The 15,778-nt window shown below is 47.0% G+C and overlaps 1 protein-coding gene across 29 annotated transcripts in view; it reads left to right on the top strand.

Annotated features, from left to right (window-relative positions):
• Window positions 1-234: 234 nt before the first annotated feature.
• The window catches only part of LOC138751964 (trichohyalin-like), a 122,671-nt gene continuing 107,127 nt past the window's right edge, over window positions 235-15,778 (top strand). For 25 of the 29 annotated variants that reach the window (XM_069915010.1, XM_069915026.1, XM_069915027.1 and 22 more), the window contains exons 1-5: window positions 236-351; window positions 2,507-2,536; window positions 9,910-9,939; window positions 12,757-12,834; window positions 15,314-15,487. In XM_069915010.1, coding sequence (XP_069771111.1) covers window positions 291-351; window positions 2,507-2,536; window positions 9,910-9,939; window positions 12,757-12,834; window positions 15,314-15,487 — 373 coding nt within the window. In that variant the 5' untranslated portion in view covers window positions 236-290. Of the gene's footprint in view, window positions 352-2,506; window positions 2,537-9,909; window positions 9,940-9,968; window positions 10,055-12,756; window positions 12,835-15,313; window positions 15,488-15,778 lie in introns of those variants that run through there. The other 4 variants (XM_069915040.1, XM_069915038.1, XM_069915039.1 and 1 more) reach the window with 2 other exon arrangements.

Raw genomic sequence — 15,778 nt, forward strand, 5'->3', positions numbered from 1 at the left:
CACAAAATTCTGATTCGAACTGTCAGTTATGCCCAAAACACCTTCCTCAACCAAGCCTTTTGGATACTACTTTTGCCCCCCGATTTTTTAAAATTGTTTCCAATTACCCCTGGTGATCGTTCGCATGAAAGACCGAATTATTCACTCAGTGAAGCAATGTGCAATGCTGACAACAGGATTACATCACACATTGTCCTGCGTGTCACAAAGCCTTGGGTTGACATCGAAGGGCAAGGTTGCTCACCTTGTGCTTTTAGACAACCGCCCTCAAAGCAGAGGAGCAGGAAAAGATGGTCGGTGACTCAGAAAACCCTGCACCGCCTCAGGACTCGGCTCCAACGAGCCCAACTGGTGAGTACCCACCGGCTCTTGGGCGGGCAGCATTCGGGGGCTGCTGCTAACAGGCCTTTACTACTTTGTCCACACAGAAACTGCTGCCATCATCTTACCTTCACCTTCTCAATCCCGCGAGGCAGCATCTTCTCCGACCGGTTAGTAAGCTGGGCTTTCCTTTTGGTGGTTGCTTGATGGTCACGCAGCGTGGCAGTAGGCCCTTCGGCCTACCCCACCCATGCCAACCTAAATGTGCCACCCACTCCCACCGGCCTGCATTTGGCCCTTATCTCTCAAAACCCTTCCTATCTGTAGAAACATGCAATCATCAAACATTACAGAACAGCAACAGGCCCTTTGGCCCTTCTAGTCTGTGCCGAACTGTTATTCAGGAGTGAAAGGCGAACGTCTGTAGACACTGTGATTGTAGTTAAAATATAGAAATGATGGAGGAACTCAGCTGGTCTCAAGGCGTCCATGGGGGGGGGGGGGGGGGTAAAGATATATTACCGATGTTTCGGGCCTGAGCTCTTCCTCAAGCATTGGGGTTACATTGACAAACTATTATTCTGTTTGACTCGCACCCATTCCATATCCCTCTATACCCCTCTCATCCATGTGCCTGTCCAAATTTTAAAGTTGAGCCCGCATTCACCACTTCAGCTGGCCAGTCATTCTACTCTCCCACTACTCTGTGCGAAGACATTCTCCCTGATGTCCCCTTCACCTCCCCATCCACACCCCCACCACTCTCTGTTCGAAGAATTTCCCCTAAACTTTTCCCCCTTCACCCTTAATCCATGTCCTCTGGTTTTTACCTCACTTACTCTCAGTGGGAAAAATCCGATCCACATTTACTCTGTCTGTCCCCCTCATAATTTTAAATACCTCGATCAATTCTCCCCTCATTTTTCTACGCTCCAGGGAATAAAGTCCTCACCTGTTTAACCTTTTCCTGTAACTCAGTTCCTGAAGTCTGGGCAACATCCTAGTAAATCTTCTCTGCCCTCTTTCTATCTTATTGATATCTTTCCTGTAGTTCGGTGACCAAAACTGCACACAATACTCCAAATTTGGCTTCACCAATGACTTGTACAACTTGACCATAACATCCCAACTCCTGCATTAAATATTTTGATTTATGAAAACCAAGGTGCCAACCCTGTTTATGTGTGATGCCATTTTCAGGGAATTGTGTATCTGTATTCCCAGATCCCTCTGTTCTTACCGCACTCCTCAGTGACCGACCATTTATGTCCCACCCCAGTTTGTCCTTGTTAACCAGGGCTGAGCGGTTAGCCCAGTGGTTAGCGCAACGCTGTGAAAGCACCAGTCACTGAGGTTTGAATCCGGCATTGTTTGCAAAGAGTTGGTCTGTTCTCCCCGTGTCTGCATGGGTTTCCTCTGTGTGCTCCGTTTTCCTCCCACCCTCCAAAAATTTACCTGGGATGAAGGGTAATTATTGAGTGTAATTGGGCGGCACGGGCTCATGGGCCAAAAGGGCCTGTCGCTGTGCTGTGTGTCTAAATTTAAATTTCAAATGGGCTGACACAGTGTTCCAAGAGTGGCCTCACCAAAATTTGACATTGCTGCAACCTGACCTCCTTCCTTTTCTATACAGCAGCCCACCCATTGAAGCTAAGCACACCATACGGTAGGGGTGGGCAACCTTTTAATTTAGACATACAGGATGGTAACAGGCCATTTCAGCCTGTAGGTATGAACCGGGGGTGTAGGTTAGTTGGGAAACATGGACTTGTGGGCTGAAATGGCCTGTTATTGTGCTGTATGTCTAAAAGATTGCCCACCCCGATACACCTTCTTGTGTGGACACTTCCAATGATCAATGGACCTTGACTCCCAGATACCTCTGCACTTCAGTTAAGGAATTAAGCTTATGGACAACAGGCTGGTAGATGGAGCCAAGTCCATAGTCCGGTCAGCCATGATCCTATTGAACGGTGGAGCAGGCTTGACAGGTCGGATGGCCAACTCCTGCTCCTATTGAGAGAGTTTAATGTCGCATGCATGCATACAGATGCACTTAAATTCTTCCTTGCGGCAGCATCACAGGGAAAATTTTCATGTGATAACCATCTTACGCCATTACGGCATTTCAGAAGTCTTTTGATGCTCAAGATCTGTACTAAAGACATTTGTTCTCTGTTGACAGGAGGTATTTTGGACGATGTGCAAATACTTGGTGAGTCGAAGAAGAATGTGAAAGATCTGATAATATTGGACAACAAAGATTGTGCTTCCTAAACACTTTTGGATGTATTTTATGGATTTTGGGCTGACGGAAATTGACTTAAAAGTTTCCTATCACATCCTGTCTTTTTAAAACATGGCCTGTTTTTGTGATTTCCTATTGTATATTTTAAGTTTACTAGTTTATTGCCCAGAAAGCAAGCTGTTTTGGTCAGCCCAAGTATGCCTGGGCATGCAGTCAATGCAGGTGCAGTACAAATGTTGTCTTGGGCCTGAGTATGCTTTGGCCGGATAGATGCAGACAGGGTATAAAAGCAGCTCACGTATACAGTTGCTGTGCATCATGTTGATACAGACTGAGTGCATGTTGATGCACGTGTTCTTCAGGCAATAGCCGAGTGAGCACACTTAACAGCAGCATTTATTGTCCTCAGGAAGATTCAATGCAGCTGAAATGTCTCGTCAACGCAGCCACAGCGGTGGTGCTCTGTTACATTTGTGGCAAGTATCTGTTTAAGGCAGTGGTTCTCAACCTTTTTCTTCCCACTCGCATCCCACTTTAAGTAATCCCTGTGCCATTGGTCCTTTGTGATTAGTAAGGGATTGTTGAAGGTGGGATGTGAGTGGAAAGAAAACGTTTGAAAACCCCTGTTTTAATCGTCCCTCATTGACTCGTTATGTGCACGGTTTCAGAACTCCAAAGGAAATGGGCCAATGACAATTTTTCTCAAACCAAATATTTCAGTTACAATTGGGTCTAGAGCAGTGATTCTCAACCTTCCCTTCCCACCCACATCCCACCTTAAGCAATCCCTTACTAATCACATTGCACCGATGGCACGGGGATTACTTAAAGTAGGATGTGAGTGGAAAGATAAAGTATGAGAACCACTGGTTTAAGGCTTAAAAAACTGCACTTATTAAGAAAGCCAATGAACTCCACTTGGGTTGTAAAACTGGTGCTGAAGACGAGCCCTAACATTTGTTGTGCTACGTGTGCAGTCAACTGGAGGGCCTGGCTTGACATCATTATGCAATGTTAAATTCAATAAAATTTAACGTAATGTTTCTCCAACTTCCTACATGATGCAGCAAATCTGAAATTATCTTGGCTTCCAGCTTGAAGTTGCCCAATGCAATCCCTGTGCCTTGTTCAGGAAGCAAACCTTTTGGGGAAAAAAAACCTGTTGTCCAGTGTAATGATTCATCATGTGTGCTGATACAAGCTGTCCGTTGCCTGTGACGCTGCCCAACTGAGACCAAATGGTTGTTTTACACAATGATTACAAGCCATTTGACAGTAGTGTGCCGATGTTCAAGATGCAATAAAGGAAAACCCCTGGTGTCCGACACCTATGTGGATTGGTAGATGCCGGATAAGTGTATTTTCCATTTGCTTGAGATTGTGTGGTTGGGTGATTGGCAACGGCCAATTTTAAACATGTTTTTTACTCATTTATTTTCCTCGATATTTTTTCCAGTTGCTTGAATTCCAGATAATCAGTGGTTTTACTGTATTCCTGTATTGCCACAACACAACAAAAATTGCTGTCCTTCCTTTATCCTGTGAAGCCACGTAAAAAAGTGCCAACCATCCAGGAGAAATGGGGAAGCAGAAGAGAGTCCCTTCAGAGATGCTGAGTGTCCATGGAATGTGTCACCTCCTCTGGATTTGCTGCCTCCCACCCCCCTGTGACCTCTCTGGCCACATGGCCTCCGGTCTGGTCCAGCAGTGACCAACCAACTCCAGGTGACTGAGTCTCCCTCCTCAACCCCTGGTTCCTGGCTCCTACACGAGGGGCTTTGAGAGTCCTTCTCACTGTCGGCACCCTCACGGATACCTGGTTCCCACGAGCCGGTCTCCAGCATCCGGTGGGCCTGGTGTGAGTCCTTCGATCACCGAGCCCCTTTGCCTCTGTAGGCTCCCTCTCTCAGACTTCTTGGGTGGTGGTGGGGGGTTGAGAGTGAGAAAAGGGATGTTCCCCTGCCTTGTGCCACCCGTTGCTCCCCCAGAGCCTGTGACCCTTGTCGCTTGGAATGCTGAGCGTGGGCGCTACCATCTTGGGCATGGACCTCCATGAACAAATGCCACTAGCCCCATCCTGTCAGCCATTTAAGTTGTAGGGGGCCAACAGCGTAATGACTGGACAGCGGGACCCAATGGATGAACCCTGTGTCCCCTCCTTCTCCTCACCCCCCCCCCCCCCTTCTTGGGTATGGGTTGTGAATGCAAGACTGGGCAGTTAGACCCTGCAGAGGAACATGGTGCCTCTGTTGCCCTAGGTCGAGGACTTCGGGGTAAGGACTGGGTGATAGAACCCTGTGGAGCATCGCTGTGTTTCTGCTTCCCTGGGTATAGGGCTGTCGGTGGAACAATGGGACAGTTGGACCTTGTAGAGTGGTATTGTGTCTCCGCTCCTAGTTCTCCCAGGACTGCACCAGAGGCAGGGCCACCATTACCACAGCTAAAATTCAATAAATCTAGTAATTTGTCATCTAATGCTCAGAATTGGAACTTGGAACATTTAGCACAGGACAGTCCCAGCTCTGCTAACCTTACCTCATTAGACACATTCTCCAATCCAGGCAACATCCTGGTCAATCTCCTCTGCACCCTCTCCACAGCTTCCACATCCTTCCCGTAATAAGGTGACCAAAACTGAACACAATGTTCCAAGTGTGGTCTAACCAGAGATTTATTGAGCTGCAACATGACCTTGCAACTCTTGAACTCAATCCTCCAGCATCCCATAACCTTATTAACCTGCATGGCAACCATGAAAGATCAATGGATTTCGACCCCAAGGTCCCTCTGTCCTTCTGTACTATTAAGTTTCCGACCATTTACCCTGTACTCTGCCTTCGAATTTGACCTTCCAAAATGCATCACTTTATACTTATCCAGATTATACTCATCTCCCACATCTCCGCCCAAGTCTGCATCCTATCTATATCCCATTGTAATCTCTGAAAACCTTCTGCACCATCCACAACACCATCAACCTTCGTATCCAAACTGACTGACCCACCCTTCCACCTGTTCGTCAAAGTCTTTTATAAAGAGCAGGGGTTCCCAAACAGACCGAAGCCCTAAGTTGAGTGATACATGAAAAGTGCAGACGCTGGGATTGTAGTAAAAATACAGAAATGCTGGAGGAGCTCAGCAGCATCCGTGGAAGGTAAAGATATATCACCGACGTTTTGGGCCTGAGCTCTTCCTCAGGATGGAGATTAACTGGTTTATTCCAGCCCAGAGCCTTTCGGTTCCATGCTGCTTCAGATGAAGGGTTTATAGAGAGAGGAGAGGAGAACCCCTTCTGCCTGGACACCAGTGAAACTTGGTTGCAGAAGGGGCATGATTGGCAGCTAAATGTTCCAGGATTCCATTGTTTTAGGTGTGATAGAATGGGGCGGTGGTGGTGGAGTGGGGGGGGGGGGGGTGGTGTGGAGAAAAGGTGGAGGAGTTGCATGGCTTTTTAGAGAAAACATTACAGCGGGGCTAAGGCAGGGATAGATTGGAGGGCTCATTCAGTCAGGCTGTTTGGGTGAAACAGGAATGGGAAAGGCATGAAAACACTAATGAGAGTGGGACCACCTGATGGGCTGAGGGAGTTAGAGGAGTAAATTTGTAAGGAGATAGCATATATATGTAGTAAACATAAGGTGGTGATTGTAGGAGATTTTAACTTTCCACACATTGACTGGGACGCTCGTACTGTAAAAGGGCTGGATGGGTTGGAGTTGGTCAAATGTGTTCAGGAAAGTTTTCTAAATCAATACAGAGAAGAACGAGATAGGTCAGGGGACAGAGGTTTGTGTTGGGGAACACTTTGGGTCTAGAGATCCTAATACTATTCTATTTGAGTTAATAATGAAGGATAGGGCTGGGCCTAAGGTTGAGATTCTTGTTTGGAATAAGGCAAATTTCAAGGAGATGGGAAAGGATTTAGTGGGTGTGGATTGGGACAATTTATTTTCAGGGAAGGATGTAAGAGATAAATGGAGGATATTCAAAGGGGGAACTTTGAGGTTACAGAATCGGTCTGTCCCTGTGAGGATTAAAGGAACGATTGGAAAATATAAGGAACCTTGTTTTTTGAAGGATATTGGGAATTTGGTTCAGAGGAAGAGGGATGTGGACAACAGGGAATCGATGAGGTGCTTGAGGAATATAAGGAGGGAAAAAAATCCTAAGAAAGAAGTTAGAGAGGCTAAAAGGAGATATGAGGCTGCTTTGGCTGGGAAAGTAAAAATAAATCCAAAGGATTTCTACAGGTACATTAAAAGAATAGCGAGGGATAAAATTGGGCTCCTTGAGGATCACAGGGGTTGGACATGTGAGGTCAGAAGAGATGGGGGGAATTTTAAATGATTTTTTTCTTCAGTATTCACTAAGGAGAGGAATATTGAGCCAGGTGAAGTAAGGAAATCTGGTAGTGAGGTCATGGATCATATACAGATTAATGAGGAGGTACAAGTGGCTATTTTAAAGAGAATCAAGGTAGATAAATTGCCAGGTCCTGACAAGATATTCCCTAGGACCCTGAGGGAGGTTAGCGTACAAAAAGTGGGGGCTCTGACAGAAATATTTAAAATGTCACTGGCCACGGGGGAGGTGCTGGAGGATTGGAGGGTAGCTCATGTTGTTCCTCTGTTTAAAAAAGTTCCAAAAGTAAAACTGGTAATTATAGGCCTGTGAGTCTGAAGTCGGTGGTGGGTAAATTAATGGAGAGTTTTCTTAGAGATGGAATATACAATTATTTGGAAAGACAGGGATTGAATTGGAGTAGTCAATGCAGTTTTGTACGTGGTAGATCATGTTTAATAAATCTTAGTTTTTCAAGGAGGTCACTAAGAAGGTTGGCGAGGGGAAGGCTGTGGATGTTGCCTGTATGGACTTTAATAATGCCTTTGACAAGGTTCCACATAAGGGGTTAGTTAGGAAGGTTCAAGCATTAATATTAATCTTGAAGTAGTGAAATGGATTCAACAATGGTTGGATGGGAGATGCCAGAGTGTAGTGGTGGAAAATTGTTTGTCAAATTGGAGACCAATGACTAGTGGAGTGCCTCAGGGATCAGTACTAGGTCCATTGTTGTTTGTCATGTATTAATGATCTGGATGATAGGTGGTAAATTGGATTAGTAAGTATGCAGATGATACAAAGGTTGGGGGTTGTTGTGGACAGTGAGGAAGGTTATCAAAGCTTGCAGTGGGATATAGGCTGGTTAGAAGAGTGGGCTGCAAGATGGCAGATGGAGTTTAATACTGATAAATGTGAGGGTCTACATTATGATAGGACAAATCAGCGAAGGTCATACACGTTAAATGGCCGACAATTGAGGAGTGGAGTAGGACAAAGGGATTTAGGAATTCTGGAACATAATTCCCTGAAAGTTGAGTTACATGTTGGTGAAGAAAGCATTTGTATGTTGGCCTTCATAAATCAGAGTATTGAGTACAGGAGTTGGGATGTCATGTTGAAGTTGTATAAGGCATTGGTGAGGCCAAATTTGGAATATTGTGTGCAGTTTTGATCTCCGATTTATAGAAAGGATATAAACAGAATAGAGAGAGTGCAGAGGAGATTTACAAGAATATTGTTGGCAATTCATTCCATGTACTCCTCACTTTCTTTGTGAAAAACTTGCCTTACATCCCCTCTGTATTTAGTTCCAAGCATCTTAAAATTATGCCCCCTCATGTTAGCCATTTCATCCCTGGGAAAAATACCTCTGGTCATTCAAGTTCAAGTTTATTACCATCTGTCTCTGCAAATACAATCAGACAAAACAGTGTTCCTCCAGGCCACGGTGCAAATCTTGCGCTGTCTGTAAGAGGCGGTACATTCTCCTTGTGTCTGCATGGGTTTTCCCTGGGGAAACGTACAGGGGGTTGTAGGTTAATTGGGCGGCACGGACTCGTGGGCCTGTTACGGTGCTGTATGCCTCAAACTTAAATTGTGTGTTGCTTGGATTGGCAAACTAACAGTGAGGCATGCCAATTTTAAACTTCAATAATTCTTACCTAGTTACTTTCCGTGATTTTTGTTGCTGGTTTATATTTGCGGCTGTTGGTTGCTTGAATTCCGGATAGCAAGCCATGAAAGAACTCAAAAATGAAGACGCTGTTTACATCTGGTACCGCAAGGATGGCAGTCTCTTCAATCTGAGGCGCCTGCAAGCTCACACCAAGACACAAGAGCAACTTGTCCGTGAACTACTCTTTGCAGACGATGCCGCTTTAGTTGCCCATTCAGAGCCAGCTCTTCAGCGCTTGACGTCCTGTTTTGCGGAAACTGCCAAAATGTTTGGCCTGGAAGTCGGCCTGAAGAAAACTGAGGTCCTCCATCAGCCAGCTCCCCACCATGACTACCAGCCCCCCCACATCTCCATCGGGCACACAAATCTCAAAACGGTCAACCAGTTTACCTATCTCGGCTGCACCATTTCATCAGATGCAAGGATCGACAACGAGATAGACAACAGTCTCGCCATGGCAAATAGCGCCTTTGGAAGACTACACAAAAGAGTCTGGAAAAACAACCAACTGAAAAACCGCACAAAGATAAGCGTATACAGAGCCGTTGTCATACCCACACTCCTGTTCGGCTCCGAATCATGGGTCCTCTACCGGCATCACCTACGGCTCCTAGAACGCTTCCACCAGCGTTGTCTCCGCTCCATCCTCAACATTCATTGGAGCGACTTCATCCCTAACATCGAAGTACTCGAGATGGCAGAAACCGACAGCATCGAATCCACGCTGCTGAAGATCCAACTGCGCTGGATAGGTCCCAAGATCGTGTTCACTGGCCACCGAGACAGAGGTGCACCAAAGAAGAGGTACAAGGACTGCCTAAAGAAAGCTCTTGGTGCCTGCCACATTGACCACCGCCAGTGGGCTGATATCGCCTCAAACCGTGCATCTTGGCGCCTCACAGTTCGGCAGGCAGCAACCTCCTTTGAAGAAGACCGCAGAGCCCACCTCACTGACAAAAGACAAAGGAGGAAAAACCCAACACCCATCCCAACCCACCAATTTTCCCTTGCAACCGCTGCAACCGTGTCTGCCTGTCCCGCATCGGACTTGTCAGCCACAAACGAGCCTGCAGCTGACGTGGACATTACCCCTCCATAAATCTTCGTCCGCGAAGCCAAGCCAAAGAAAGAAGACATAAAAATGTAATTTAAAATAAATATATTTAAATATTTTGAGATGATTTACTTGGTTACCGGATACTGTTCATCCATCCCACAGCCTGATCGGCCCAAGTCTATCCAGCAATAGAACAAATCTGTATTTTCTGTACCTGCTGAATTTTAATACCTGATTTTTTTAACACATCTTTTTTTTTGCCAACAGACTTATCCACAGATCTCCCCTGTGACCAGAGTAAGTCGGAAAAGCCGTAGATCTGCAAAGTCCCACTGGGCGGTTACAGAAGGGAGGGCCATTCAGTCTAACAAACCCATGCTACTATCTCAGTGAATCTGTGGCCGGAGAGATGGTGCGGGAGCAGGGATATGAAAATATTTAATCACGATGCGTTGACCAGCTACACCTGTGTTCCTATTCATGAGCCTGCCTTGAAATCTCAGTTCTGGGTTAATCTACACTAGTGTTTTTTACCATTTTTTTTAACCACTCACATGCCACCTTAAATGATCCCTTACTGACCACAGAGCACCATTGGCATCCTATGCTGTAGGTGCTCTGTGGTTAGTAAGGGAATTACTTGAGGTGGCATGTGAGTGGAAAGAAAAAGGTTGAGAATAGTGTTTAACCCCACCATTGCATCCCGTCCAGCACACACCCCGACCCCTCTCTTTCCCTACCCCTTTTCTCCAGCTGCCCAGACCAGAACTCAGCTATTTGGCCCATCGAGCCTGCAATTCTATTTGAATCATGGCTGATTTAATTTTCCTCTCCACCTCATTCTCCCCATGACCTTTGACCCATCAACCTCTGGTTAAAATCTACCCGATGACCTGGCCTCCACCGCTGTCCATGGCAACGAATTCCACAGATTCACTGCCCTCTCTGGCTGAATTAATTTCTCTCCTCATCACTGTTCTAAAGGGACATCCTTTTATTCTGAGGCTGTGCCCTCTGTCCCACTGACTGGAAACATCTCCACATCTACTCTGTCCAGCCCTTTTGATATTGAGAATGTTTTGAATAGATCCCCCCCTTCATCCTTCAAAACTCTAGTGAATTTCTGTGGAATAAAAACACAACATAAGAACATAACACAAGAAACAGGAGCAGGAGTCGGCCATCTGGCCTGTCGAGCCCGCTCCACCGTTCAATAAGATCATGGCTGATCTGATGATTGACTCAACTCCACCATCTTTCCCCGATATCCCTAAATTCCTTTTTTAAGGAAAAAGCCAGAGAAACTAGGCAGATCAAGCAGTGCTCTCTATGTGCCAAAGATAAGAATACTTAACAAACGTTTCGGGCTTGAACCCCTCATCGATGTTTGGAAAAATGTCGGCGGGCTACCGAACAAAAGGGTAGGGGGGGAGGGGTGGTTTCAAAGGTGGGAGGTGATAGGTGAAGGGAGGGAGAGGACAGCAGCAATTGTGGAGGGGGAGGAGGGATGGCTGGGTGAAAGGAGGGAGGAGAATTGGGAAGGGAAGGAGGGAAGGTTTAGCAGATACCGGAAAAGTTGATCCTATTGCTGCTGGATCCAACTCACCTACGCACAATTCTGTGGAGGTTGGGTTGAGAAAAGCCCACCTGGGCGGGAGTGGGGTGGGACGGTGTCCTGCTGCGCTGAAACTAGAACAGCAGGAAATGAACTTGGGTGAGGAGACGGGTGGTGGGGGGGGGGGGGGGTGGTGGGAAAGGAAGGAGAGACAGAGGAAGAGATCTGGAAGGCACGGGTCAAGGGACAAATGCTGCGGAAGACCAGTCTGCATGGGAGATGCAGGAGAATGCAGAAACTAGAGTCCAGGGAAATGAAATGAGCTGCAGGAGGGGATCCCCTTCATCGAGAATGAGTGGAGAGGGATGGTTTTAACTGGGGAGGGGAGAAAGGGGGTGTGAGACAAGGGAAAGGATGAAGGATCGAAGGTGTCAACTGGGGGAATGGGAGACATATAGAACCATAGAGCCTGTTTTCTGTGCAGTAATGTTCTTTTGCCCCTCTAGTCTGTGCTGAAATATTATTCTGCCTTGACCCACTTAACTGTACCCAGTCCATAGCCCTCCATACCTCTCCCATCCATGTACCTGTCCAAATTCCTCTTAAATGTTAAAATTGAGCCCACATTCACCACTTCAGCTGGCAGCTTGTTCCACACCCCCACCACTCTCTGTGTGAAGGAGTTCTCCCTAATGTTCCCTTTCACTCTTAACCCATGTTCTCTGGTTTGTATCTCACCTACCTTCAGTGGAAAAAGCCTGTCTGTCTATCTCCCTCATAATTTTAAATACCTCTATCAAATTTCCCCTCATTCTTCTATGCTCCAGGGAATAAAGTCCTAACCTGTTTAACCTTTCCCTGTAACTCAGTTCCTGTAGTCCGGGCAACATCCTAGTAAATCTTCTCTGCACTCTTTCAATCTTATTAATATATTTCCAGTAGTTTGGTGACCAAAACTGCCAATAATATTCCAAATTTGGCTTCACCAACGTATTGTACAACTTCATCATAACATCCCAGCTCCTGTACTCAACACTTTGATATATGAAGGCCAATATGCCAAAAGCTCCCTTTACAACCCTGTCCACCTGAGATGTCACTTTCAGGGAATTATGTATCTGTATTCCCAGATCCCTCAGTTCTACCACACTCCTCAGTGCCCAAACATTTACCATGTACATCCTTTTTTGGTTTGTCCTTCCAAAATGCAACACCTCACACTTGTCCGCATTAAATTCCATCTGCCACTTTTCAGCCCACTTTCCCAGCTGGCAATGGTCCCTCTGGAAGCTTTGAAATCTTTCCTTGCTGTCCACAATGCCTCCAATATTAGTGTCAACGAAACCAGCTGAAGAAGGTGCTCACCTTTCCAGTCAGCATCCATGGAGGGAAAGGAAGGGTCGATGTTTCAGCTTGAGGCCGAGTGGAGAGGGAAGGAGGCCAGTTTTAACTGAGTGGGGAATTCAATATCTGTGTCGTGAAAATTCCAAATAGAAATACCAATTAACTCCAGTTGCTTGTGCCAGAGAATGAACTGAATATTTTCCTTCATTTTATAGACTACACTCAGAGAGTACAGGAATTTTTCACCGAACTTGGAATTGCTGTCTCTCCTAGCGCTGCCACACTCCCACCTGGTAAGTTCTGCATTTCTTTTGGAACAGATGCTGTTTATTGTCATGTAATAAAACAGAAATGTAATATTACAAGAAATTACTGAGTATTGTTCAGCCCCCTTAGTTAGAGAAAGAGAAGCAAAAGGGAGTCCCTTCAGACCAGTGGTTCTCAACCTTTTTCTTTCCACTCACATCCCACTTTAAGTAATCCCTCAGCCATTGGTGCTCTGTGATTTGTAAGGGATCGCTTAAGGTGGGATGTGTGTGGGAAGAAAAAGGTTGAAAACCCCTGTTTTAATTGTTCCTAATTGACTCGTTATGTGTACGGTTTCAGAACTCCAAAGGAAATGGGCCAAAGACAATTTTTCTCAATATTTCAGTAACAATTGGGTCCAGAGCAGTGATTCTTAACCTTCCCTTCCCACCCACATCCCACCTTAAACAATCCCTTACTAATCACAGAGCACCGATGGCACAGGGATTACTTAAAGTGGAATGTGAGTGGAAAGAAAAAGGTTGAGAACCACTGATTCAGAGACACTGAGTGTCCGTGGATTCCTGCAACCTCTACAGGTGCACAGATCCCCGTTCAATCTATCGGCTGCCCGAGCTCCGGATCTGAACCTCCGACGTGATCAGGAAGCCCTTAGTAGCTGGGGCCCCTTTGAGAGCCCTTCTTGCCCTCAGTGCCATCTTGAATCCCGGATCCGATTCCTGGTTCTCACGAGCCAGTCTCCAGTAGCCCCGTACCCTGCGTTGGTTCCTCGCCTGCCAGTTGCTCACATCTTGCAGTGTCTTTCAGATACAGAACCCCTCTCTGGCCTGACACCGTGGTCACCATCTTTAGGGTCGTCGCCTCTACTTCTCCTTCTCAATGGGGGCTTCTCTCCCTGTTTCTGGTGCCCTGAGCTGGTTCATTGCTCCTCCCCACCGGAGTCGGCAACCCCTTGTGGCCACGGCTGAGCACAGGCGCTGCCATCTTTAGCCCAGACCCTGTGGCCGCAGAGTTTTAAATGAGCCATGGTCTGCTCCTTTAACAGGCCATTTAAAGCCTGTAGGGGGCTGTAAGAAAGAGAACTGGGCAGTTTGTCCCCACGGGGTTGGGCGATGTCTCCGCTCCCCATGGCAGGGCTGTTGATAACAGCGGGATTCCTGCTCTGATAAGTTCTCCTCCTCTCTACCCTACTTAGCTGTGCATTTAGAGTAATGGAAACAGTCCCACAAGCCCAGAACGTCCAAGCTGAACAACGAGCCCTCCTGCTTTCGCCCCACTGTGTGCATCAGGCCGAGACCCCTCCAATCCCCTCCCACCCAAGGAGTTGTCCAAGTGGTTCTTAAAGGAAGCCAAGGTCCCCTGCCTCCACCACTTTGGTGACTCTTTCCATGTTTAAAATGCAAGATTCTTTTATTCTCATTTAATAAAAGGAGGAAATGTAATATTACATGAAATTTCCTCGAGTTTGTCGTAAGGAAGATAAAGATTTTTATCGTCAGCATGGAGGGAAGCAAAAGGGAGACCCCCAGCGTCACCGACTGTCCGTGGATTCGCCTCCAGTGCTCCTGCAGCCTCCGTAGCGTCCAGCCCAAACCATCGGCCGCCCGAATCTCTTACACGGTTTCTCCCCCTCTCTTCCCCCTCTTTTCTCCCTCTCTCCCCTCTCTATCCCCTCTCTATCGCCCCTCTCTCCCCCTCTCTCTCCCCCTCTCTCCCCCTCCCTCTCCCTCCCTCTCCCCTCTCTCTCTCCCCTCCCTCTCATCTCTCTCCTTTTCTCCAAATCCCTATCCCTTCCCTCCTCATTCAGAGCGATCTTCTCACCCTATCACTTGTTTGTTTTCTCCTGTGGCTCCCACCCTTACTCACCTGTGACCCTGTGCTCCTCCCCCGCCCCTTCCCCCATATATTTTATTCATACGCCTGCCTGCTCTTTGGTCACTCCTTGATGAATGTCTCCAGTTGGTGCAGTAAGTGTAATGTCATTACAGCGACAGTGAACCGGGTTCAAATCCTGCGCTGTCTGTAAGGAATTTGTACGCTCTTCCCATATCTGCGTGGGTTTCCTCCGAGTATTCTGGTTTCCTCCACCCTCCAACACATACATTTGGGTGTAATTGGGAGGCATGGGTTTAAATGGCCAGAAATAACATTTAGATTTAAAATTTAGAAACATTAGTTTTGTATTTAGATAAACATGCTGCCCGGTAACAGGCCCTTCCGGCCCATGAGTCCGTGCCACCCAATTACACACAAATGACCTCCACCCGCCAGTACGTTTCGAATGATGGGAGGAAACCGGAGCCCTCGGGGATAACCCACGCAGCCACTGGGAGAACGTACAAACTCCTTACAGACAGCGTGGGATTCGAGCCCGGGTGCTGTAACAGCGTTGCGTTAACCACTACACTAACTGTGCCCCCCTTTAACCATAAAGAACGTTGCGTGGCCTGCTGAGTTTCTCCAGCACTTTTGTGTAAACTACGTGCTTTGTTCTTACCGTTACAGAAAGCGAGCTGCACAAGCGCATCTATAATTACAGAATAAATGAGGCGAAGGACTGGATGCCCGAGCAGAAATACAAAGAACTTGAAAACAAATTTGACCTCTACCGACATGAGCTTGTCCTTCTGGCTCAGCAAGAGCAGCGCTCCAAGCACAGGCCCGACATGACTGCAGCGGGTAATTTATCAGTTGTAGAGTAACACAACATCTTTATGAGGTGGTGCCTCAAGAAAGCATCCTCTGCCGTCAAGGACCCTCACCCCTCCGCTGCCCCCCTCCCCCAGCCATGCCTTCTCCAGACTGCTGCCATCACAAAGAAGGTACAAGAGCCTGAAGACGAGCAATGCTCTCCCCTTCCTGGATATCTCTGTCTCCATCTCGGGAGGCAAGCTTTTCACTGACACATGTTACAAACCCTCCAACTCCCACAACCACCTCGCACCCTGCCTCTCCCCCCGCAAGGATTTC

This window comes from Narcine bancroftii, chromosome 1 (genome assembly GCF_036971445.1).
Source record: "Narcine bancroftii isolate sNarBan1 chromosome 1, sNarBan1.hap1, whole genome shotgun sequence".
Taxonomy (NCBI): Eukaryota; Metazoa; Chordata; class Chondrichthyes; order Torpediniformes; family Narcinidae; genus Narcine; species Narcine bancroftii.